This window comes from Haliotis asinina, chromosome 13, assembly GCF_037392515.1.
Source record: "Haliotis asinina isolate JCU_RB_2024 chromosome 13, JCU_Hal_asi_v2, whole genome shotgun sequence".
Classification (NCBI taxonomy): domain Eukaryota; kingdom Metazoa; phylum Mollusca; class Gastropoda; order Lepetellida; family Haliotidae; genus Haliotis; species Haliotis asinina.
Window position 1 is genome coordinate 13,435,631 of NC_090292.1, and position 25,573 is coordinate 13,461,203.

Consider the following 25,573-nt stretch of genomic DNA (forward strand, 5'->3'; position numbering starts at 1 on the left):
AACAAGGTATCCAATTTACATCTGGGTGGACTGGGATTCATAGTCCCAGGTGTTTGCACATATTCATGTGGCCACCATCTGGTCATATACCAATGGATTCGTGGGTTCTTTTAGGTGTACATGGTTGCATACTGTACACATGGGGTTGTGACAACACGGAGAGAATCTGCACACAAAGTTGACTCCAATTTTACACCCGGTCAAGTTATGCTCTTTTGTTATACTTTTGGAGTGACACCCCTTGCCTAAGTATTTCCCAGGTCTGTATCAAAGGGTGGTAACTGAAGTGGAAAAGACAGTGAGCAGGTATCGAAACAAAATGTAGGGTAAAATGTCGTAAGAGGCAACTAACACGATCGGGTGGTCAGACTCGCTGACTTGGTTGATACGTCATCGGTTCCCAATTGCACAGATCGATGATCATGCTGTTGATCACTGGATTGTCTGATCCAGGCTCGATTATTTACGGACTGCCGCCATTTAGCTGGAATATTCCTGAGTGCTGCAGAAAACTAAACTCACTCACTCACTGATGGAACTGATAGTATCCCTACGTCCATGCTCATGAGACATGCTGAGAGTGCTGACCAAAATTAGTTGAATTATTGAAGGGACAAATGAAAATGGCTGTAAAAATGTGCTTTGTTAGAATGAAAATCAGCAACTCACTGTGTTAAAGTAGTTCTTTGGATGGTAAAGGAAGCCTTGTCGATTCAAAAACATCCAACTTTGATGAATCTTTTGAAAGAATTATGTTGTCCCTTCATTGAGAATTTAAAGATTGGGGAAGACAGTTTTTAGCTTTTGAAGGATCCAGAATTCAGTGTTTCAGTCACTTTTGAGGACAGTCTTGTTAATTTTCAATGGAGAAAACTGTTTCAAAAGATGTGAACAAAGTTACCTTGTGCCCAGTATTACCAAAGTGACTGTAAATATTTCCTGTTTTTACTAACTCAAAATTAAATAAGACAAAGAAGATAATAACTTATGGCCAAATCAATAGTGTTTAAATTAATGGTTTAATTGATACAAGTGAACAGCTGTTCTACCACGAATCAAGAAAACACTTGATTCTTATTGGTTGTTCAGAAAAATCAGACAACAATTCTGGATTGACGCCCCTCTGATTTTTTAAGGCTGCTTCACCGTGCATTAGCAAGTCTTATTGTGAGAACTACTTCCTTTTGACCATAATGATGGCAGATCAGAACAATGTGGAAATTTCCACAGAGGCAGTTCAAAATTTTTTGATTGAAAATGCTTCTGATTACACGGCACTTCACGGTACACATATATCTACAACACTGACACTCTACTTGAGCTTGACTTGAGCTATCTGTACAAGATGTGCACCAAAACATTAGTAGACATTTTCCTACCTGGTAAATGATCATTTTTTTCCGTTACACATTCCACTTCAACTAAAATTTGGAGACTATCCATTCGGTCAAGCATGCATCTATATGCCAAACACAGTTCATGTATCTCCTAATTAATCTATTTAAATATCATTTGACAAATCTATTTCTTTTTAAAATGCAGTAATTAAATTATAACTGATACTATTAAAAGTAATCTTTCATACTTTGTGATTTTAAATATTTATCCCATGTGAAGAGTGAAAATAACAGAAAACAACAACAAAAACAACAACACAGACCTTACGAAATATGAATGTGCAGACCTTAAGCTTGTGCTGTGATACCAGACCCAATGAAGAAACAGGAAAACACATGTTACACAGTCTATGAGTTAAAAACGTTTGTTTGTCAATTTCATTGGTGTTTGTGTTCTCTTCGTCCATATTCAGGAACGTTTCATGTATAAGTAAGTATACGGTGGCGATATTAAGATCCTTTAATGGGGGTATTGACCATGTTCCTGTTTGAGGGTATCAGATGCACTCTTTTAAATCACAATTCAGTTTGTGTGAAAACAGGTATTGTTTGGTGTTGACAACAGTATTTAATATTGATCATACGACACGTGTACGGATCACTTGCGTGAAATATGAATGCAATAGACGCAGTGGAAATTACTGAAATTCAAAAAATACAGTTATATGATTTTTCCTAAACAACTAATAATTATCCTCTCTGTCATGTTATTATGATTATTATCAAACTCAATAACAAGACACAGCCCCGAACATTAACAATATTTAACATTAAAATCTGGAAGCCTTGTAAAAATACATCCTCCTATACAAAATGTGTAGGAAAAGGTCAGTAAACGTATACCTGCTTAGTAAATGGTATATTTGTTTTCGTTTAGAATGGGAAATTTGCAAGATAATGGTCTTGTGAAACACTGAATTTATGGAACTCGTACAACATCATGTCCGGTTGTGCATTGTTCACAAAGTACATGTAAAACAATTGAACCACTAGAGGTATGCTCTTTGCCACAAGGCTGTCACTGTTATGTTTATACACTTTGGAAAGAGCTTGGCCACAATCCAGTTTCAAATGATGAAAACAGTGCTCCAATGAATCCCAAGTTAGTCGCATGTACACAATCTTAAAGCAGCACTGTCACTCATTGGTCGCATGCCGGGATGGAGGCAAGTCCGTCAAATCATCATCTGCACTCTCTGATCATTACAATCAACAGTCTTAGATGAGATACAGGTTGTAGATCAATCGGAAAAGGATCTATTCTTCGATTCTGCAGGGTTCTGATTCCACAGTCAAGTAGTTTCGTCTGTCACTTAAAATTCAAACTTTTGCAATATGTAAACTCTGGCTCAACCACCATTTGCAACTATTGCATAACTCTACTTACAAGAAAATGAGTAGGTCAGATGATTCCGTTGTAGTGTGGCCATGGGAAATACGGCACACAATCGAATAGGCTGGTTTTGGTTGTGTGACGTTTGGATCATGAAAACCAATCTCTTAGGTATTCCATGATTGCATTGAATAAACAGTAGTTGGTATTCTTTGGACAGAATATTTTTTTTACGTTGAAATATTAAAGAGATATAAACAGCACCAACCACTCCCTTCACAAACACATTCCATTTGTCTCGCATCCCGTTCCGAATTACTCAGTATCTTCCACAGAGCAAGGAAATTCTGTTTTAAATGTGTCATGGTAGAATAGATATATCTAATGTGTTTGAAAATCAGAGACATGCTTTACTGAATCAATGACAACTAAATATTTCAGTTGTAACGTCATGCTGCATGTTTCAGTTGTCGGCAACCAATATCTCATTTTTATGTTGTATTGTCCTCTATAGAAACATAGTTTTAGGTCTAATCACTAGTTTTAATCTTTACTCAGTGATATTCTAGGTAGTTTACTGTCCTTCGTTGACAGGTTTTTACAATGTATGTACTATTAATTCGTTTGTATTTTTATAATTAATCGTTCTTGTCACGATATGGCTGTAATATTGCTGATGTGATGTTAAATATTAATTCTCCCATGACTTCAGTAAATACAAGATTGTGATTGGTTAATCTAAGTCATCCAGAGGTATATAATCACGTTATATACCTCTGATTTTCCAACACGTTAAGTATCAGTTTAAAATCTGAATAACACGGTAATTGTAGAATGGCGAGAAACGTATTGTGTTGGAAAATCAGTGGTATATAACAAAATTATAATAGCTCTAAATTTTGTATTTAAGACCTCACGCTACGTGTTCGGTTTTAAATCAAATTTAGAGCTATTATAGTTTCGTTAGATACCTCTGATTTCCCAACACAGTATGTTTATCTCCTAACTCACTCACTCACTCACTCATGCTGTGTTCGCTTCTATTTGAAATTTAGTCACCATCAGTAAAACATGTCTCTGTGTTCAGACACACTAGGTTTATACATTGCCTCCCTTGTTTTTTCTGATGACCCAACTGCAATGGCAAATGTCCCACTAGTTTAATTAGCCATGGGCCCAGGGCCAACTTCATCTGAAAAGTAATTTAGACACTGCTATTCATGGTCATGTCTCATTGATGACAGCTCTTGTAAACAAGGAACAGCTGTGTTGCTGTGTTGCTGTATGGTTATTAAGTGATCGGAAACCTCTGATGTTTTAGCACACTACGTTGCAACTGGAATTTGGCTGGTGCAACTAGGCTTTTATCTTAGCACCTAGTGCAAGTTGGTTATCATCTCTTAAATTGAGCCCACTAAATGTCCCACATAACTGCTCCGCACTGATTAGCACATGTACAGTGTATGACAGGTGCATGGTTCGAAATTAATGCTATGAGGTACCAATGTATTGAGATACATATTGTATAGTGATCTCCGTATCGAGATAGGTATCGCATGGTGAGGCACCTGTATCATGGCACTGCTAACTCTGACACATGTTGATGAATGCACAATTAGGAACTTGTCCTATGTAACACCTGTTATATTTGTGATTACAGTCAGTAAACTACAAATTCTATTGCTACTATTAGCTGAATCCAGTGTTTTGAACCCACACCGTCAGACAGGCATCTACTCACCAGCACATCCGTCTAACCCACCCACCGAAGTGCTGCCAATGGTGTGTGCTTTGGGCAAGACGATTGACTGGCGATTGGATGCCGGACTTAGAGGCTTTGAGTTTGAATCCTGTATGGGTCTCAACACAAGCAAAGTACTAGAATCTGTGCTTCACTAAGAAAGTGTAATCCCAGACATGGCAAGTTTTACATATACCACATGTCAGAAACCTGGAAACTAAAATGCCGTAAACTTGTGGACTTGTGTCCAGGACAGGTAAAGGGCTTACGGCTGTAATGTATGGCTATAAATCAATGACATACGACTTAATATGAAATTTCATGTATGTACCTGTGCATGTCTATCATATCGAAAGTTCAACAGCTGAAAGGTTGCTTTATGTTATGAATAACAAACCACATCACCAGTTCGCTCACACAAATATATGTCAGTTCTCTGTCAAAATTCTGAGCACTTGTAATATGAGAGGTAAGTACACCAACCCTCAGGAAAGTTATCTGAGGACCTGCGTCTGAAGCAGGTACCCAGATAAAACCATGTGGTTGTGACCTTTCATACTTACAAGCAAGTTTCTTGTACCCTTGTACTCTCGACCATCTCCTGTAGTGTTGGGACTTGGCTGAAATCTCAAAGTTGGTTAGCGTCATGCTTAAGATTTTCTATCCAGATTGTTATTTCAGGTGAGTATAGCATGATGCAACTTGATACTTTGAAGTGATGACTAACATATCATGAACATAAACTTCCTGGAGTTGGTAAGAAATATTCAGCCATGACTTTTCAGTCAGTAAAGTATGTTTTCTAAGAATAAAACAAGGTTTCAGACCCCAACACCTTTGAACTTATGGTACAATGTCAGGTGTTTAAAGACTGTAAGAATACAGTGGAAGCTGCCTAAACCGGTACTCATTTGGACTGAAGAAATAATCCAGTTTAGACAACATGCCGGAATGTAGAGGTGATGATAAATGTACAAGCCACATGCAGAACTGAGACTTTATGCTGGTGTTGACAACTTGCCGGACTGGACAGATACCTGTTTTCACAGAGTCCACTGTAGGTCCAAAATCTGTGTTTGATTATGAGAAAATGTGATAGACTGCTTGGTCATGTGATCACTGCGACCTATGTTTACTATTTCAGTTAATCAGAACATCTCCTGTTTCAGTGTGGTTCCTTACGGAGCAACAAACATGTACAAGATGACCGTCGACCTGACACTGTGGGGCCAGCCAGAGAATAAACAGCGGGCAGTGGACGTCTTGCGGTCACATGGCCTGTTCATGAAGGTCACTTCCGCCGGCGTGCCATCCAGAGAGGCAGAAACAAGCATAGCCGGAAACAGAATGGTCGGATTCCGCATGGCCGGACCCAACATGGCCGCATTCAGCATTGCGGGACCCAGCTATGACTACAGCCATGTTGTCACTCATCGCCAGTTCCTGTCTCCAGCGGAGGTAAAGGACAAACCATTTGTATAATAGGAGACTCAGTGAGTGTAGATTACTTTTAGCAATATTCCAGCAATGTCAAGGCAGGCGACTCCAGAAAGGGGCTTCACAGATCGTTGCCATGTGTGGAATTGAACCAGTGTGTGACGTGATGAGCAATATTGGCCTCGATATAGGCTAGTTGACTCTCCTGATTCAGGATGGTCAAATCAAGTTTTCTTATGTATGCCTATTCCATGCTGTAGGTGAAGAACGAGCTTGACAAGCTGTTTGAGTCTCTCCAAGAGGATGACAAGACGACCATGATGTCCCCAGCACAGGTAGGGCAGCAAAGACATCCCATCAAATTATGTTGAGGAGAATGGTTTATTTACGTAGAACTAGCTTTTTGTTTTTTCCAAGTGAGTTGCAAAATTGTATTTGAAGTAGTCCCATCACAACATTCATAAATAAATATTCTTATTCACTACTGTATATTTGTAAAACATATCGTACTAAAACCCACCTATCCTTTTGCTTTAACTGTCAATAAACAAGAGCTATGAACCTTTTCTCAAGGCCATCAAGTCTGAGCTGTATCCTCATCAGAAGCAGGGGCTCAACTGGCTCATTTCCCGTGAGAACGCCAACAACCTGCCGCCATTCTGGGAGAAGCGGAAAAATGGCTACTTCAACAGTCTCACTATGTCCACCTCCAGCAACCAACCGAAGAGCATCAGAGGAGGTGATCGACCTGTCCTAGTGTTATGTTGATAAATGTGTATCATAAACAATGTCTTTGATTAAGTCTCAGATCATGGAATCCATGGTAGGTAACAAACAGTCCATTACGGCCAGCACTATTTGTTACCCTTTACTTTGGTGTTCTAAGCTTCAGGACAATTTCTAACGTTTTGTGGAGTCTTGTTTGTTCATGTCATTTTTCGTGCAGAAGATGTTAAGGCAGTGACGTTACTCTCACATGTTTGGCGAATCGAACCGTAGCCCTTCATGAATACAATTCATTATTCATGGTCACCAGTACCAAACGTGAATGAATATTTACATTTTTTTAATGGCGTATGTGTTACTTGATTACTTATGCAAGAGTGAAATATGTACTAGCCTTGCAGTAGTGCAAATCATGTTAGTTGTCAATGGCTGCACATGGTACTGTGGACTATCACAACTAGTCTATTACATACCAGATTTGTCTGTCATGTCAGGTCACTAGGTAATGCTACAACAAATAAGAGTGAAAATGGGGTTTACATATTGTGCATCAATCTAAGTCTTGTATTCGTGAATAATTATTCGTATTCGGTACCCAAAATTCATGATACAGTCAGACCTGGTATATCCGAACTTCAGATATCTGGATACCTCAGTTTCCGAACATTCTTCACAAAAAAACCTTTCTAGTGACAATTTACGCTGTATATCCGAATGTTTGGTTTTTGTATCCGAACGGTCAATTTTGCTAACGAACATATAATATGTACACGTAATATTTGCCATACAGTTTATTCTTTGCAGCCTTAGAAGCTATTCTTTGTTAATCCCATCATTGTGAATCTTGGCTGTTTTTATACTTTTTAATACCAAAGAAGATTTGCAGGCCTGTTGCTGTTGAAATATTTCAAGTAGGTTAAATATTGAACCAAATGAGTTGACTTATGTTGGGACAATGACCTGATTATTGGGGATAATCTGATTTTGCTGTCCCTCTGTAGGTATTCTAGCCGATGACATGGGCCTGGGCAAGACTCTAGAGATTATCTCACTGATTCTAACCAACTTTGTGGACAAGCAGCCTCTAGCTCAACCAGTCCCAGGGAGAGTGCGTGCATCCAGACACATAAAGGTAAGGGACAGATGTTAATGATGACAGTGAGTGTTTGATTGTCATATGCACACAGTGTAACATAGTGGCTAGTCACCTCCCCCTGGTCAGTCCCAGGTCAGTCCACGTAAGCCCCAAGTGTGTCAACATACAGCAGTAATCCGCCATGTCGGCAATGACACTTTTATGGATGAACACTACCTGTGACCAATAATGAGTTAATCCATGGGGAATCAACGCCGACAATTATGGCATGTGCCCAGCGATTCATACAACGTGGGGGGCTGCAGATGGCTGAGCCATTAAGACTGACCGAGGGGGAGGGAGGTGACCAGGCAGAAAGCAGAGGAGCGGAGAGAGATGACAGGGCTGCTTCCAGCCACCCTGGCTTCCAAGCCGAATAAACAAGAATTACTCCTTTCTTTGTCGTTCCTTACTTTGTTACATCAGTGCTCATCATCATCATTGGTAACATCATCGAGATCAGGTGGTCTGACTCACTGATTCACACACTGTCATATCGCATATCGTCATGCCCCATTTGTGTAGACCGATGCTCATGATGTTGATCACTGGATTGTTTATATAAATAGCAACATATACATAAAACTAAGAAATTATGAAATGATTCCGAGTTGTTTTGAAAATTTCATGTGCAAAAGATTTGGACTACATACTTATGTTTTCATTTCTGTATGCACTATTACAAAACCTACTGCGAACACTGATACCATTTTTATTAAGCGAGTTAATGATTTGGTATCAAACAAGCAAAAGCGTGTTTGATACTAACTCTTTCACGACTTAAATAAAACTGTTCTTTTCACAAAAGCAAGTATAGTATTCTGTTTAGTACTGTCCAACATAAATTGATAAGTAAATAAAGACTGTGGCGAAAGCTGGAATATTGCTGAGTGTGGCATAAAGCTAAGCTACCCCGAAGATGAAGCACTAAAAGTCTGCTTAACTGTGCGGTTAGTTTATGCAAAGCGATACAGTGTCGTTTCTTACCACCAGAAATAAAATTTGACGCAAGTGTAACCTGTCAATAAGCTGATCCCTGTCTACAGACTGCATTTTTGGTCCTCAAAATTTGGCTTAGTAACAGTCATATTCATTAATACAAAGCTCTGTAGAAGTTTTAGCTGGTGCAGTACCAATTCCACTGGAACTGAATTGTTGACGAAGTTATGCTCATGTAGAACCCACTCTGTCTCCAAGACCAGTGAAGATCAAGGTTGGAATCAATGATTAGTAACCCATCCTTGTCATAAGACCTCTAAGTATCTGAAACGGGCTGTTTGGCTCACTGACTTGGGTGACACATGTCATCAGTTCCCAGTAGTGTAGATTGATGCTCATGCTGTTGATCACTGGATTGTCTGGTCCACATGCCATTATTTACAGATTGATGTCACATAGCTGTAATTTTGCTGAGTGCTGGTGTTTAGCAACAAACCAGCAACCATCACCATGACTACCCAAGACCTCACATGCATTGTGTTTTTTTTCAGGCTCACAAAAGGAAAAGAAAACAATCTCTAGCTGATGAGTTGAACAGAGGAGGAAAAGATCAGGCAACAGAGGAGACCGCTTGCCCATTTGAAAAAATCCGAGCCTTGGAGGCGGAGATTGATTCTCTGGATGACCAAAAGGAAAACTCTCAGAGTGGAGAAGATGGGCCTTGCAGCGTTAAAGAAGAGAAGGCCAAGCTTCCGTTCAGACTTCAGCTGAAACAGGACTCCAGTTTTGTGGAGGTTTCAGGGGAAGGAAGGTCATTCCAGATGAAAAGTGAGGACTATGACAGCAAGACCAGAAGTGTTCAAGGTCAAAGTGACCTTGACCTATGGAAAGGTAATATTTTTCCCTTTGCGTAAATGTTTACAGTAAATGGAACTTGGTATAATATGAATAAAATTATCTTGCTTTCATGTAAAATGCTATAATTTCATTGGTCAATGGCAATTTAGCAAGTGTTGTGTCACTCCTCCCAAGACGGACAACTGGAAAAAAATACTACCCATTGCCATGGTAACTGCCAAACTCTCCACGAGAAGCTGTGTGGTAAACGATTGTACCAGCTCGGGTGAAACTGGTTGAAAAAGGAGTACATCAGACAATATTACGTCCTTCGAGAGAAGCATACAACTTGTATCATATGATCTAGTTTGTTTTTGATCCATTGAGACTGAAAAGCTTCTGAAGTGTTACTCTTTCCTGAAGAGTTATTTGAAAGTTTTCTTCCATTTTTGCTTTGCACATAGCTATGTAACAGGACATCCCCCAGATGACATCCTTACCTTGTCACTTTGCTGACGGGATTAACCTCTTTGGTCATGTGGACAAGGCATCCGAATTCTGATCAGAAGGTCCGTCTTTCGAATCCCAGCACGGGACTCAGGTCCATTGTTCGAATCCCAGCACGGGACTCAGGTCCGTCATTCGAATCCCGGCACAGGACTCAGGTCCAGTCCGAGCACGGGACTCAGGTCTGTCGTTTGAATCCCAGCATGGGACTCAGGTCTGTCGTTCCAATCCCAGCACGAGACTCAGAAATTTTGTGGTCGCCACAGCCATGTTTAAATGATTTATTGTCCCAGATTAGAAATAAACATTAATTTTTCCCCCCTGAAGTGTATCTCTCACTGCAATGGCATATGTACAGAATCATGTGAACTGGTCCACAGAGGTAGAGATAAGCTGTGGATTTGCATAAATTATGCATATTTTTATGGGAAAATTCAATTCCGTATATTACGTCTATTACGTAACTTATACTTGAAGTTTTGTAATTATTCAATAAATTTGATCTTACATGCGTGCACACAAATTATTTTAATTGCGGTATATCGAGAGGTTCTATTTAAGCACTTGGCACCTTGGTTTTTTTTTTCTGATTTTTTCTGATATACGTATATCAAAATATATAAATATCAAATTGAGTTTGAGTGAGGTGGGTACAATTTATTTGAATACTCAAAGGTAAATTCCTATACCCAATTTAGATGACGCGAGTACTCAATGACCCCAAAAGTAATCTGCAGCTCTCGGCTATGGAGGTGAAATAAGTGCTCATTATTTGGCCAACACTATCAACACTTTAGATGGAAACATGGCGAAAGCTTGCAAACAAAGAATAGTTCACCTCATATTTCCATCACCTATCACCTTTTCCAGTTTAACTAAGGAAGCTGTGTTAGAGGATTTATCAGTGTTGGACCATTGGGTCAGTGACAGGGCTTGATTCAGTGCTTTGTTACTTACATTGTTGGATCGTACTATTATGAAGTGCAATCTAGTAATGAGTATAACTTGCACATGGTGCAAGCCATTTTTTGAGAAATAGATAGACACTAAATCTAACACTATAAGTGTTTCCCCCAGAGCATTTTAGAAGGGCGCTACTCCTTGCCCTTTTTCTGGTGCCCTGCCCCTTTTTACTGCACCCTGCCTGGTACTTGCTAGTTGTGACAGAGCACAGGAACAGACTGAAAGTCAGCAATTGTAACAAGCATCTTATGATCAGCCTGAACACTGACAGCCACATTGACACCGACTTGGAAAAGCTGTTGTGAAAAGCTTCCTGAGAAAAAGGCAAAGGAGACTGTAGGTTAATAATACATGAGGCCCAATCTGATCATTTTGGTTTGGTTTTTATTGTGGTTTGTGCCCTTTTCAAACTAGCGTGCCCTTTTCTGTAGAAACTTCACCCTGCCCTTTTTGTGGTCTGGAGGAAACACTAACTATAAGCATAAATGTGTCAGCTGATTTTCTTCTAAACTTTGAATAGATGTGGCACTGAAACCAGATTCTAGTCGAGACACATCTCTGCTATGTTCAGCTGTGTCTCTGTGTTGCTATGGTTTCATGTGTACTGCATCATGGAAATTTGTTTAAATGCACAACCTCTGATGTTTTGACACACTGTGTTGCAAGTGGAATTTGCCTGGTGCAGCTAGGTCATTATTTTAGATTGCACTTGGTGCAAGTAGATCAACATCTCTTAAATCGAGACCTGTGGGATAAATGCTGTGCATGTTTACATCTAGTACCTCACTAATTCTTCACTACCTTCTAATTATAAAGCAGCTTGGCCTCCATTTCTAGGGATTTACGATCATGTTTTTTGACCATGTACATGAGTCTGCAGCATATGTCATATTTGGGATTTCACTTCCTCAGTAAAGTACAAATTCTAGTACTTTTTTGGTTGAGTCCCATTCGGGATTTGAACCCACACCCTCAGAGTCGGGCACCTAATCGCCAGCACACAAAGTCAGCCGCCTAACCTGCTCAGCCACCGCGACTTCCACAAAAATGAAAGTCGGACAACTGGTAGTTTAGACTGTGTACTTTTTGTACCCCTCTGATAAGTGTGAAATCCCAAATATGACATATGTTGCATTTGACCGCTTCCTAAATGGCATCGTGTAATCATACATGAGTCTGTAAGTTTTTGCTTTCCATGGGATGTTCACAGACACATTTTTGGTCTGAATGCCATCCTATGTATCCTAAGGGTTAATGCCATCCTCTGTATCCTAAGGGTTAAGGCCATCCTCTGTATCCTAAGGGTTAATGTTATTACTTGGACACATTTCTGACAGTAGTGGATTGACAAATTACAGAGCTCTGATCTTAGTGTCTTACCAGAAAATAAATGGCATCTTGACGCAACATGCAATGAGATGATTTTAGTCAGTTACCCAGATACAATGTAGATCTGTATAAATTATGCATGGGTAATTCAGATATGCAATCAAAAAGTCACTTCAGTGAGTGAAAGACAACTCGATTTCAGATCTCAAAGAGTGTTGGTTGTGTGTATTGAAGTGAAGTCAAGTTTTGTCTTTAATGTTCTTGATTCACATTCAGTTCAAGATTTGTTTGAAAACTTGCACTTAATTAGCAATGCCGTCACAACATTTCTGGTCAGTATCAATAATAAGACAGCTTTAGGGCTATTGCACATTATGTGATGGTCTTAAGCCAGCGTAGGAAAATGTGCAATATATCAACGTTGATTGTCATTTATCTCCTGTTGTCTGCAGTGAGAATGACTAACCAAGGAAAACTTGTTGAGTTTTTTTAAAGGGAAACTGTTTCAGATAGCAGGAAACAGTAGTAAGACCATGCAGCATGTAAATTAATCCTCTGTTTTTTTTAAAGGAAAACTGTTTCAGATAGCAGGAAACAGTAGTAAGACCATGCAGCATGTAAATTAATCCTCTGTTTTTTTTAAAGGGAAACTGTTTCAGATAGCAGGAAACAGTAGTAAGACCATGCAGCATGTAAATTAATCCTCTGTTTTTTTTAAAGGAAAACTGTTTCAGATAGCAGGAAACAGTAGTAAGACCATGCAACATGTAAATTAATCCTCTGTTTTTTTTAAAGGAAAACTGTTTCAGATAGCAGGAAACAGTAGTAAGACCATGCAGCATGTAAATTAATCCTCTGTTTTTTTTAAAGGGAAACTGTTTCAGATAGCAGGAAACAGTAGTAAGACCATGCAGCATGTAAATTAATCCTCTGTTTTTTTTAAAGGGAAACTGTTTCAGATAGCAGGAAACAGTAGTAAGACCATGCAGCATGTAAATTAATCCTCTGTTTTTTTTAAAGGGAAACTGTTTCAGATAGCAGGAAACAGTAGTAAGACCATGCAGCATGTAAATTAATCCTCTGTTTTTTTTAAAGGGAAACTGTTTCAGATAGCAGGAAACAGTAGTAAGACCATGCAACATGTAAATTAATCCTCTGTTTTTTTTAAAGGAAAACTGTTTCAGATAGCAGGAAACAGTAGTAAGACCATGCAGCATGTAAATTAATCCTCTGTTTTTTTTAAAGGAAAACTGTTTCAGATAGCAGGAAACAGTAGTAAGACCATGCAGCATGTAAATTAATCCTCTGTTTTTTTTAAAGGGAAACTGTTTCAGATAGCAGGAAACAGTAGTAAGACCATACAGCATGTAAATTAATCCTCTGTTTTTTTTAAAGGAAAACTGTTTCAGATAGCAGGAAACAGTAGTAAGACCATGCAGCATGTAAATTAATCCTCTGTTTTTTTTAAAGGAAAACTGTTTCAGATAGCAGGAAACAGTAGTAAGACCATGCAACATGTAAATTAATCCTCTGTTTTTTTTAAAGGAAAACTGTTTCAGATAGCAGGAAACAGTAGTAAGACCATACAGCATGTAAATTAATCCTCTGTTTTTTTTAAAGGAAAACTGTTTCAGATAGCAGGAAACAGTAGTAAGACCATGCAGCATGTAAATTAATCCTCTGTTTTTTTTAAAGGGAAACTGTTTCAGATAGCAGGAAACAGTAGTAAGACCATGCAGCATGTAAATTAATCCTCTGTTTTTTTTAAAGGAAAACTGTTTCAGATAGCAGGAAACAGTAGTAAGACCATACAGCATGTAAATTAATCCTCTGTTTTTTTTAAAGGAAAACTGTTTCAGATAGCAGGAAACAGTAGTAAGACCATGCAACATGTAAATTAATCCTCTGTTTTTTTTAAAGGAAAACTGTTTCAGATAGCAGGAAACAGTAGTAAGACCATGCAGCATGTAAATTAATCCTCTGTTTTTTTAAAGGAAAACTGTTTCAGATAGCAGGAAACAGTAGTAAGACCATGCAGCATGTAAATTAATCCTCTGTTTTTTTTAAAGGAAAACTGTTTCAGATAGCAGGAAACAGTAGTAAGACCATGCAGCATGTAAATTAATCCTCTGTTTTTTTTAAAGGAAAACTGTTTCAGATAGCAGGAAACAGTAGTAAGACCATGCAGCATGTAAATTAATCCTCTGTTTTTTTTAAAGGAAAACTGTTTCAGATAGCAGGAAACAGTAGTAAGACCATGCAGCATGTAAATTAATCCTCTGTTTTTTTAAAGGAAAACTGTTTCAGATAGCAGGAAACAGTAGTAAGACCATGCAGCATGTAAATTAATCCTCTGTTTTTTTTAAAGGAAAACTGTTTCAGATAGCAGGAAACAGTAGTAAGACCATGCAGCATGTAAATTAATCCTCTGTTTTTTTTAAAGGAAAACTGTTTCAGATAGCAGGAAACAGTAGTAAGACCATGCAGCATGTAAATTAATCCTCTGTTTTTTTTAAAGGAAAACTGTTTCAGATAGCAGGAAACAGTAGTAAGACCATGCAGCATGTAAATTAATCCTCTGTTTTTTTTAAAGGGAAACTGTTTCAGATAGCAGGAAACAGTAGTAAGACCATGCAGCATGTAAATTAATCCTCTGTTTTTTTTAAAGGGAAACTGTTTCAGATAGCAGGAAACAGTAGTAAGACCATGCAGCATGTAAATTAATCCTCTGTTTTTTTTAAAGGGAAACTGTTTCAGATAGCAGGAAACAGTAGTAAGACCATGCAGCATGTAAATTAATCCTCTGTTTTTTTTAAAGGGAAACTGTTTCAGATAGCAGGAAACAGTAGTAAGACCATGCAGCATGTAAATTAATCCTCTGTTTTTTTTAAAGGAAAACTGTTTCAGATAGCAGGAAACAGTAGTAAGACCATGCAGCATGTAAATTAATCCTCTGTTTTTTTCAAAGGGAAACTGTTTCAGATAGCAGGAAACAGTAGTAAGACCATGCAGCATGTAAATTAATCCTCTGTTTTTTTTAAAGGGAAACTGTTTCAGATAGCAGGAAACAGTAGTAAGACCATGCAGCATGTAAATTAATCCTCTGTTTTTTTTAAAGGGAAACTGTTTCAGATAGCAGGAAACAGTAGTAAGACCATGCAGCATGTAAATTAATCCTCTGTTTTTTTTAAAGGAAAACTGTTTCAGATAGCAGGAAACAGTAGTAAGACCATGCAGCATGTAAATTAATCCTCTGTTTTTTTTAAAGGGAAACTGTTTCAGATAGCAGGAAACAGTAGTAAGACCATGCAGCATGTAAATTAATCCTCTGTTTTTTTTAAAGGAAAACTGTTTCAGATAGCAGGAAACAGTAGTAATGTTGAGGAGTGAAGTATCCCTGAGTTAAAATAATTATCTAGAGCCCTTTTTAATAATGTTGATGATTCAGATTTTCTGTCAATGAAGATGTGCAGTTATACATTTCTTGACAGATTCATTTGTAGAGGGCACACTATTTTTTATCTGGGGAAATGCTGTATTTCTGTAGGACTTGTGGTAGAGAACTCTGCTTCACTGAAGGAGGTTGATGCCAACTATCTGCCAGAGGTGGATTTCGAAGTAAAGAGAGATTCCAAGTCGGCCCGACCTAGGAGGTAAATGGATTTAAACGTCACATGACCAGTGTAATTACCTATGACAGATTGGTTGTTTGGATTTTGTGGAATATTTAGTACTTCAGGAGCTCATTAAACTTGAGCTTGATTTTGTTTGTTTGTTTAATCCTGCACTAATCTGTGTTCTTGCTATATGGCCGCAACAAAGTCAGTGAGCCTGACAACACGATACCATTAATAGACAGGCATGGGTTACTGAAGACCAATTCTTTCCCGGATCTTCACAGCTAGAATGATGAGCAGATGATTATTGTCTGTTGTTTGGGCAATTGGGATGGCAAATGATTCCACAGAACTACGTGGATTTAAGCACAAATCAGTGGTTCCTAGACCCAGTTGGGGGCCTATGACCCCCAGATACCCAGCTGATTTTCCACTAAAATCCATTTCACCTGTTGCCATCCGTGGTATTTAGTGATCAGCAGTTCAGTTTGTTCATTTTGATCATTTTAGGTGTGCCAAAAAGCCAGCCAGGTACACATTCAGTGACACAGATGAAGATGTAGCATGTGAGAAGGTCAACGAAGAGATGATAGATCAGGGAACAGGTCAAGGTCATGGGAGAGGTCGTGGAAAGGGAGCCACATGGACAGGAGGGAAAGGAAAGGGGAAGAGTAAGGGCAAGGTACGGGAAAGCAGCTGTCCACCTCTACCTCGTCTGGACATGGATGAACTTCCGGATCTCGAAATGCCAAGTAGCACCCAAGATGGAGAAGTGTATATCCCTGACGAGTCGGACACAGACTCAAGTAGGTTTCATCTGATGTTGTATTGGTGACAGTGTGCATTTATTTAACACGTTGACTACCTCCCATGAGTATACTGGCATTATCAAGTCTAGTCAAGTTTGCCACTACCAGTTGTCTTGTAGCTATATCATTGTCAGTCAACATGTAAAAAGCTCAATCATGCACAGTTTGTTCACTCAGTTACTCAGCAAACTCTTTCTTGAACTGGTTTATGTTCATGAATAGAAAACATAAATAAATTCAGATTCCAACTGTTATTTACTAAGAGCATGGGTAATAAATAGGAAATGATGAACTGTTATAGGTGCTGATGAACAGTGTGTTAAAGGTGATGTTGAACTGTGTGTTATAAGTGATGATGAACAGTGTGTTATAGGACATTATAAACTGTATTTTTATACGGTGATAAAACGAACTGTTATAACTATTTGTTATGTGATGAACTGTATGCTGTAGGTGATGATAAACTGTTATAGGTGATGGTGAACTGTTATAGGTCATTAACTGTTAAAGGTGATGATGAACTGTGTTATAGGTGATCATGAACTGTTGTAGATGAAAATGAACTATGTTGAAGGCAGTGATGGTGTTAAGGGTGATGATGGCCTGTGTTATAGGTGATGTTTAAGATGATGATGGACTGTGTTTAAGGTGATGATGAACTGTTTAAGGTGATGATGGGCTGTTTTTAAGGTGATGATGGACTGTGTTTAAGGTGATGATGGACTGCATTAAAGGTGATGTTAAAGGTGATGATGAACTGTGTTTGAGGTGATGATGGACTGTATTTAAGGTGATGATGGACTGTGTTTAAGTTGATGATGGACTGCATTAAAGGTGATTTTAAAAGTGATGATGGACTGTGCTAAAGGTGATGATGGACTGTGTTAAGAGTGATGATGGACTGTGTTTAAGGTGATGTTAAAGGTGATGATGAACTGTGTTTAAGGTGATGATGGACTATGTGTAAGGGGATGATGAACTGTTTTTAAGGTGATGATGGACTGTGTTAAAGGTGATGATGGACTGTGTTTAAGGTGATGATGGACTGTGTTTATTGTGATGTCAAAGGTGATGATGGACTGAGCTGAAGGTGATGTTAAAGGTGATGATGGACTGTGCTAAAGGTGATGATGAACTCTGTTTAAGGTGATGATGAACAGTGTTAAAGGTGATGATGGACTGCTTAAGGTGATGGACTGTGTTTAAGATGATGATGAACTGTGTAAAAGATGATGTTAAAGGTGATGATGGACTGTGCTAAAGGTGATGATGGACTGTGTTAAGGTGATGATGAACTGTGTTTAAGGTGATGATGAACTGTGGTTAAGGTGATGATGGACTGTGTTTATTGTGATGTTAAAGGTGATGATGGACTGTGTTAAGGTGATGATGAACTGTGTTTAAGGTGATGATGGACTGTGTTGAAGTTGATGATTAACTGTGTTAAAGGTGATGATGGACTGTGTTGAAGGTGATGTTAAAGGTGATGATGGACTGTGTGTAAGGTGATGATGAACTGTGTTTAAGGTGATGATGAACTCCCAGATGTCCAGGTTCCATTCAAGTGGAATGAAGCAGGTAATGTAGATGTTGGCCATGTTTGTCCTGAAATGACTTTATACAGGTGCTCATGGTAAAGTGGGAAGGTCAGATTTGATCTCTAGAAGCTCAGGATTGTTGAAACAGACCCAGAGTTGCCAACCCTTACTCTTTTGGCATACTTATTACAATTTTGACCAATTACTTGTGCCATTATGTTTAATTTGTGAAAATTACGCTTTTCTACGGGTTTTAGGAAAACGAATGAAGTGGGAACAAATTTTACAAGGAGGTGTTTAGTAAGGCACTAATGTAGGGGTTAAGAAAAGGCGTTACACCAATACAAATCGCTTATTCTTGGAATCACACTCATTCCAATGAATTTTTAAGGAATTAGAGTATCTTGTGTCACCCGACCAGTATGTTTTGATGCATGGAGTTTCAGAATGATTGGTGGTGACATGCATTTCTGTCTAGAATATTCCTTTTGTGAAAACATGCCTTAAGTCGAAAGCAATCAGAAGTATTACAGTTTTGAGGTCTACATCATACTTTTTGACATCCTTTACCAGTTAGGCCCAAAATAGGGTTGGCATCTCTGCAATCCAATTTAAGTTATTCAGCACAAATTCAGGCTTTGTTCCACAATATACTGTTTGATTCTAAATCTCACTTGTCAGGGCTCAGCAACTGTGATATGACCACAGGGAGGACTCACACAGATGGAGCTCGGGCAACTCTCATCATCTGCCCCCTGTCAGTGCTCAGTAACTGGCTGGTAAGTTAACTCTGATCATTTATTCCCTGTCGGTGCTCAGTCGCTGGTAGTAAGTCAACTGTCATCATTTGACCCTGTTGGTGCACATTAACTGGCTGGTAAGTTAACTACGATCATTTATTCCCTGTCAGTGATCAGTGACTGTGGTAAGTCATCTTTGATTATTTGCCCCCTGTCGGTGCTCCGTAGCTAGTGATAGGTCAACTCTGTCGGTCTGCCCCGTCGGTGCTCAGTAAATAACAGATGAGCAGTGAGTGTTTGCTCCCTGTCGGTTCTCAATAACTGGTGATACGTCAGCTCTCACTGTCTTCCCCCTGTTGGTGCTCAGTAACTGGTTTGTGAATCGTGTTTGGTTGGTTTCGCATTGATTCCTATGTTGAAACTGTTAGTCAAATGAAGCTTGTTAATGAACTTGCTGTGAAACAAACAACCAGCCATTCAATTATCTATTCAGTACTAAAATTAACTATGTTTACAAATATAATCCATATGTGTTACAATAACTGTATGGAACAGATTTGCTGTGCAGAATCAAAGGCAGTGTGATTTAGTTTGGCAGTGCCATGTAGCAGTGATTTAATCAATAGCAACAGTGTTGATGACTTTCTTGTATCTGGAACAGTGATTGAAATACTTTTTCAACTCAACCTGACAGCCGGGCTGGTGGCCAATAAATGTTGCCTGCCCATCTTGAAAGATGCCTGCCCACCTTTAAGTAACCCTCTCTTTGATTGGTTCTTATTTAACCATGTTTCTACAGATATCAAACCATAGCGTAGCTTACCAAGCCAGCCAGTTTTGCTATCTTCACTGGCTGAAGAGGTGTCAATGTATAATCATGGAATGTGCTCGTAGCTTTCATTCATCTTTCTTAAATCAAAATATAACATGACAATTAAAATGGAACGGTCGTCCTGAGAGCGAACTGACAGTAGGTCAACCTTAAAATTTTCAGCCAGACAATCGGGCTGGTGGAGAGAATTTCCAGGCAGCCCGACTCAAAATTTACTGGACATGGGCAGTCGGGCAGGCCGTTATTTTGATCAGTGGTCTGGGACAACTAGTCACGTTTCCGAATAGGATTAGGCTATGTGTCCAATATAGAAAGTGATCTTTGTACAAGTGCAGGTCTTATGTAATGGGAAGGGACCAAGAGTTTGCTCCCTTGATGTACATGATAAAACGGTTCTGTAACAAACCAGAAGGGTGCTCCAGGTCCCTGGACACTAACATGCACTTATTACTCAAACACTCTTAAGATAATATCACTTTTGAACTGTAGGTTATGTAGAAGACAGGTTGGAATTCCTAGTTGGCCAAGCCAACATGATAAAGATGGTGTGAAACAAAATTGTTAAAGCATTTGCTCGTCATGCTGAGCACCCGGAGTCGATTCCCCACATGGCATCCTTGATACGTCCAGGTCATATGTTCCGATAAGTCTCCACTATACCCTGGATGTATCTACCGTCGGCCCAGTAATTTTATTACCTCCCTTGCCAGTGTCAACAAAGATAGTGGTCACAACAGTGAAGGTTTGCTCGCAATTCAACTGAATTCCGTGATACTGCTTAAATAGCATAAAACTAAACTAAACTCACTCACTCACTCACTCACTCACTCACTCACTCACTCACTCACTCACTCACTCACTCACTCACTCACTCACTCACTCACTCACTCACTCACTCACTCACTCTTTTGTGCAGGACCAGTTTGAGGAGCACCTACACGACTGTGTGAACCTGGAGATCTATACTTACTATGGCGGAAGTCGCACCAAGGATGTCAGCATCCTGGCACGGCAGGATGTTGTGCTGACCACTTATTCCACTCTAAGTGCAGATGCCAAGGTGAGGCGCCACCCATTCAGATGGAGATTATCACTGAGTTTGAATAATTGTTATCTCCCCGGCATGTAATGGGGGAGGATATAGTCGAGGCCTTGTCCGTCCGTCCGTCCGTCCATTCGTCTGTAATCATTTTGTTTCCAGAGCATAGCTCAGAAACCATTCAATATTTTTAGACCAAACTTGATAGATATAGTAATCTCAGCCTATGGTTGTGCCTTTTGCTATTTACAGATTTTGGGCATTTATATATTTTTTGTTTTTCCATGGAACATTTTGGTGTTAGTCTTATGGTGGGGTGGGCTTCGTTTCCGGAGCAGAACTCAAAAACTGTTCAATATTTTTCTGCAAATCTTGGTAGATATATCAGTCAGAAGCTGAAGTGGTGCCCTTTCACTATGTACAGGTTTTTGTGATTTCTTATTTTCTTGGTTTCCATGGAAACATTTTGGACTTAGTCTCAAAATGGAGGGATGGGCTTCATTTCCGGAGCAGAACTCAAAATCCATTCAATGTTTTTCTGCAAAACTTGGTAGATATATCAATCGGAACCTAAAGTGGTGCCTTTTGCTATTTCCAGGTTTTAGTGATTTCTTATTTTCTTGACTTCCATGGAAACTTCTCGAACATAGTCTCAAAATGGAGGGATGTGCTTTGTTTCTGGAGCAGAACTCAAAAACCGTTCAATATTTTTCTTCAAAACATGGTAGATATATCAATCAGAACTTATAGTGGTGCATTTTGGTATTTCCATTTTCATTTTTTGGCAGACCCCAAAGTGGAGCCTTTTGGTTTTTAAAAGTTTTTGTGATCTATTATTTTCTTGATTTCAACTGAAATGTTTCGAGACTTAGTCTCAAAATGGAGTGCTGTTTTTCTTTCCCAGAGCACAACTCGAAAACCATTTCATATCTTTCAACAGATCTTGGCAGATATATGAGACAGATCTTGAAATTGTGACCTTGCTGATTACGGATAGATGCCATTTATAATTTTCATGACTTCCATGGAGACAATTCAAAATTAGTCTAAGAAAACAATGAGTAACTGTCAGATGATTTGTCCTTTCAAACATGTGCGGGCTGGGGGGATATGTCATCTTCTGATGACTCTTGTTTGAAGTGTGTATAATTTTCGATGGAGTAGCCAACCACTCAGATGGAGATTTTTGCAGAGTTTGAATAATTGTTTTAAGTATGTATAATTCATTGTATGAATAAATGTAGTTCGGATGGTTTATAGGATCAGAGTTATCTCCTCCTCTGGTTCACTTGAAATCTGTTAAAGTTCCCTTCTTGAAGAGAAAGTACAGTCAGACTCACCCGTGAGTAGCCTCCCTTTATCCTTTGGCACCCTAATCAGTCACATGACATGCCATGCTTGTCACTGTCTCCTCCATCACCCTGCATGGTTGGAAGCATCTTGGAATCCCGATAAGGCATTTATATTCTTTTATATTTAGGTCCCTAATCAAAATTTAGGTGTGTATGGCTTTCGGTTTGTTTTTCTTACCAGTTTGCAGTTCTTGATAAATATATGTATTCGTTTATTATGGCAGGTTAAAAGGATCATTATTCAGAAGTAGGAAGAATGTTAACGATCATCAATATGTAAATTCATCTATCTGTGTTTGTGGTAGGTTTAGTATGACTGTGTGTAGAAATAAAACTGTGAATTTGTTGTCCAAATCTTTTGTATGTGAAACTTCAGTCCTGAATCATTTCAAAATTTATTGTTGTTCTATATGTTGGTGTTTTAAGGTACTTTTCAGAAGTAAGTAGATCAGAATCTATGAGTTAAAAACATGCATGCAAAATGTTTTTATGTGTTTTTATTTTATTTTTGCGTGAAAAACACAAGTCTCTTTAACGCGAACACTGACCTGTGCCATCTTACAGCAATGTGTTTTCTTTGCAATGATATTCACATGAGTGACAGGCATCTAGTAGATTTTAAATGTGTCATTAACCGCAACTTCTCTGAGGGGTATTTTGGAAGGTCAGAAATACATTATCAAGAAACACTTTTTGAACTTCTTTTGTTTTTTCAGTGTGATGGTTTGGTTCTTGTACTCTCGTTTTACTTGACATCGGTCCAAGAATTTGTACTGAATCATCACACTCATGAAATTATAGAAATTGCTATTAAACAAATTGGTTTTAATCCTCCATGATTTTGAAGGTATAGGGTTCTAATGGTCTGTACTTTCAGCATTGATTATATTTAATCATAAATTTTAAGAAATCTGACAAAAGTTGTTAAATATCAAAGACCTTCATCAAAATATGAAATGATTAAAAAGCACTGGACCAAACTCGCCTGCTCAATCAATCGATCGATCAATCAATCAATCAGTCAATCAGTCAATCAGCTGCAGAAGCCTTCAACCAGACAAATGTTTCAGACCAAAGAGCGACCTCTACACAAGGTGGACTGGCTGAGGGTGGTGCTGGACGAAGGTCATGTCATTCGGAACCCCAAGGCCCAACAGACCAAGGCTGTGATGGAACTCAAGGCCCAGCGGAGATGGGTACTGACAGGTAAGTGGAAGAGCTGACACACACAGAAAGACAACAGACCAAGGCCATGATGGAACTCAAGATTGAGTAAAAGCATTTCCCATCCTGAACTGAAATGGTTACTAGATTCAAACGCAGTGGACAATTTGAGTTTGAGAGATTATTTATGTTGTTTGGGCTGTTTTTGGGTGGGTGGGTGCCAGATGGGTTAATGAGTTAAAAATTCAGCTGTGTCAAACTCAAGCAACATTTGTCTCAGAGAGTCCTGGGATGGGAGACTGTTTGGCAAATTGACACATTTCTTAAATATTCTGGGACTTCTGTTCTGCACAATAATGACATGTGATCTCACCTAGGGCACATGGGTTTATTGAAGACTGTCTGTTCACCCAGCAGAAAATGTGTACCCACAATAATAAAATAATAATAATAACTAGATCTTTCTATAGCGCTAGTTTCCAGTTTATGAACTGCTGAGAAGCGCTTTTGGAGGCAGCATAAAGATTAACAATATGTTTCGGCGAAAAGGTGGGCTTTCAACTTCAACTGAAAAGTAGTTAGTTCTGTGATGGCTCTGATTCTTGTGGAAGGCTGTTCCAGAGAACAGAGGCTGCTCTGGAGAAGCTGCGGTGGCCAAAGCGTGTTTTGTTTGGTTTGGGGATACTGAGAAAATTTTGTCCTCTTGATCTGAGAGTCAAGGTGAGGCTCCTTGATTAGTGGTGTGATCAGAGCAAACTTCATTGCCCACGGAACAGTGGACTGTTGGAGCGATTCATTGACCATGTGTGTAATCATGGGAACAACTTCATCAATGCACTCCTTCAGGAGCCGTGTTGGCATAGGACCCAGTGAGCATGATTTTGTAGGACTCTTCATGATTACCCGTCAGTGTCAGACATTGACTTCATTGTCAGTGGTAATGTGAAAGTTGGACATCTCTTCTAGTGTCTGGACATTATCAGTGATGTGGTTGTTTTGGGAAACTGATGCTGCTGATAGTTCCAGATTTTCACGTATACTGCTTAGTTTGTCTGAGAAGAATTCAGAGAAAGATGTTGCTAGGTTCTCGTCTGTGTATTCACTAGGAAATGTCTGAGACGCTGACTTGAATAGGAGTCTATTTGAAATCCTTTTGATGCTTATTTAGGCATCCTTTTCACCTTGAGCATTCTTGATAATGTTGTCAAAGTAGCTCAGTTTTGCTTGTTCAACCAGAGCTGGGAGGTCGTTGAGTGCCGAGAAGTGCATCTGTCTGTGAATGGTCAGGCAACTGGATCGCTTCCGACAAAATCACTTGGCTGTTCGAGTTTCATTGTTATACCATGCCTCCCTGGTATGAATGGTTACCACACAGGTAGATACTGGTGCATTCCTTTGAACAATGTTACGAATATTCTTTTTGTAATGTTCATAGCTTTCATCATGATCTGAGCAGTGGTGATTTAGTCTGTCAAATCAATGTTTTTACATTTCCGATACGATATTTGGCATGTTGGTCTCTTGGGCACTCTGAAACTGGCAGTAGCTGTGATTGTAGAGTGATCAGTCACTACAGAATGATCCATGCATGCATTTCTAATATCTTGTTCATTGTTTCTCGTGATGACAAGATCCAAGGTGTGGTTTTTGACATGGGTTGGTTCACCAACATGTTGAAATTAATCAAAGGCTTCTAGGAGTTCCAAGAATCTGACAGTGTCACGATGTCTTTTGTCCTCCATATGAGTGTGAAAATCCCCACAGATAAGGAGTTTCCCTGCTGTCATATTGAATGAATCGAGAAGCCAGCTGAAGTCAGTAATCACTCTCCTACCCAGAGTTCCATGCGGCGAGCCAGCATAGTATCTCTGCCACAGGCCAGAGAGATGTGACGATTCCACACATCTTACACAGTTCATTCAGTATAATGTGCACATTTCATAACTGTTTTATTTTCTATGAGTCTACACATCTAATTAAATATTGTTGTTAAACTGGTTCAGTTTTACTCAGAAATTATCCTAAAACGTGTAACACTATTTCAATTTGCGCAGCGATCCTTTGTTTACATGGGTTGTACGGCCCCACGTGCTGTCATAGAAGCCTTATGGAGAAGATACGATGTAGCCGGTTGGAAA

At 39.1% G+C, this 25,573-nt stretch overlaps 1 protein-coding gene across 2 annotated transcripts in view; it reads left to right on the forward strand.

Moving 5' to 3' along the window:
* LOC137260059 (helicase-like transcription factor) overlaps positions 1-25,573 on the forward strand; it is a 76,147-nt gene that overhangs the window by 19,258 nt on the left and 31,316 nt on the right. For both annotated transcript variants that reach the window (XM_067797749.1, XM_067797750.1), the window contains exons 4-14: positions 5,641-5,929; positions 6,169-6,243; positions 6,482-6,647; positions 7,636-7,766; positions 9,260-9,599; positions 15,892-15,997; positions 16,472-16,767; positions 18,298-18,348; positions 18,990-19,087; positions 20,797-20,940; positions 23,342-23,477. In XM_067797749.1, the coding sequence (XP_067653850.1) occupies positions 5,641-5,929; positions 6,169-6,243; positions 6,482-6,647; positions 7,636-7,766; positions 9,260-9,599; positions 15,892-15,997; positions 16,472-16,767; positions 18,298-18,348; positions 18,990-19,087; positions 20,797-20,940; positions 23,342-23,477 (1,832 nt within the window). The remainder of the gene's footprint in view (positions 1-5,640; positions 5,930-6,168; positions 6,244-6,481; positions 6,648-7,635; positions 7,767-9,259; positions 9,600-15,891; positions 15,998-16,471; positions 16,768-18,297; positions 18,349-18,989; positions 19,088-20,796; positions 20,941-23,341; positions 23,478-25,573) is intronic.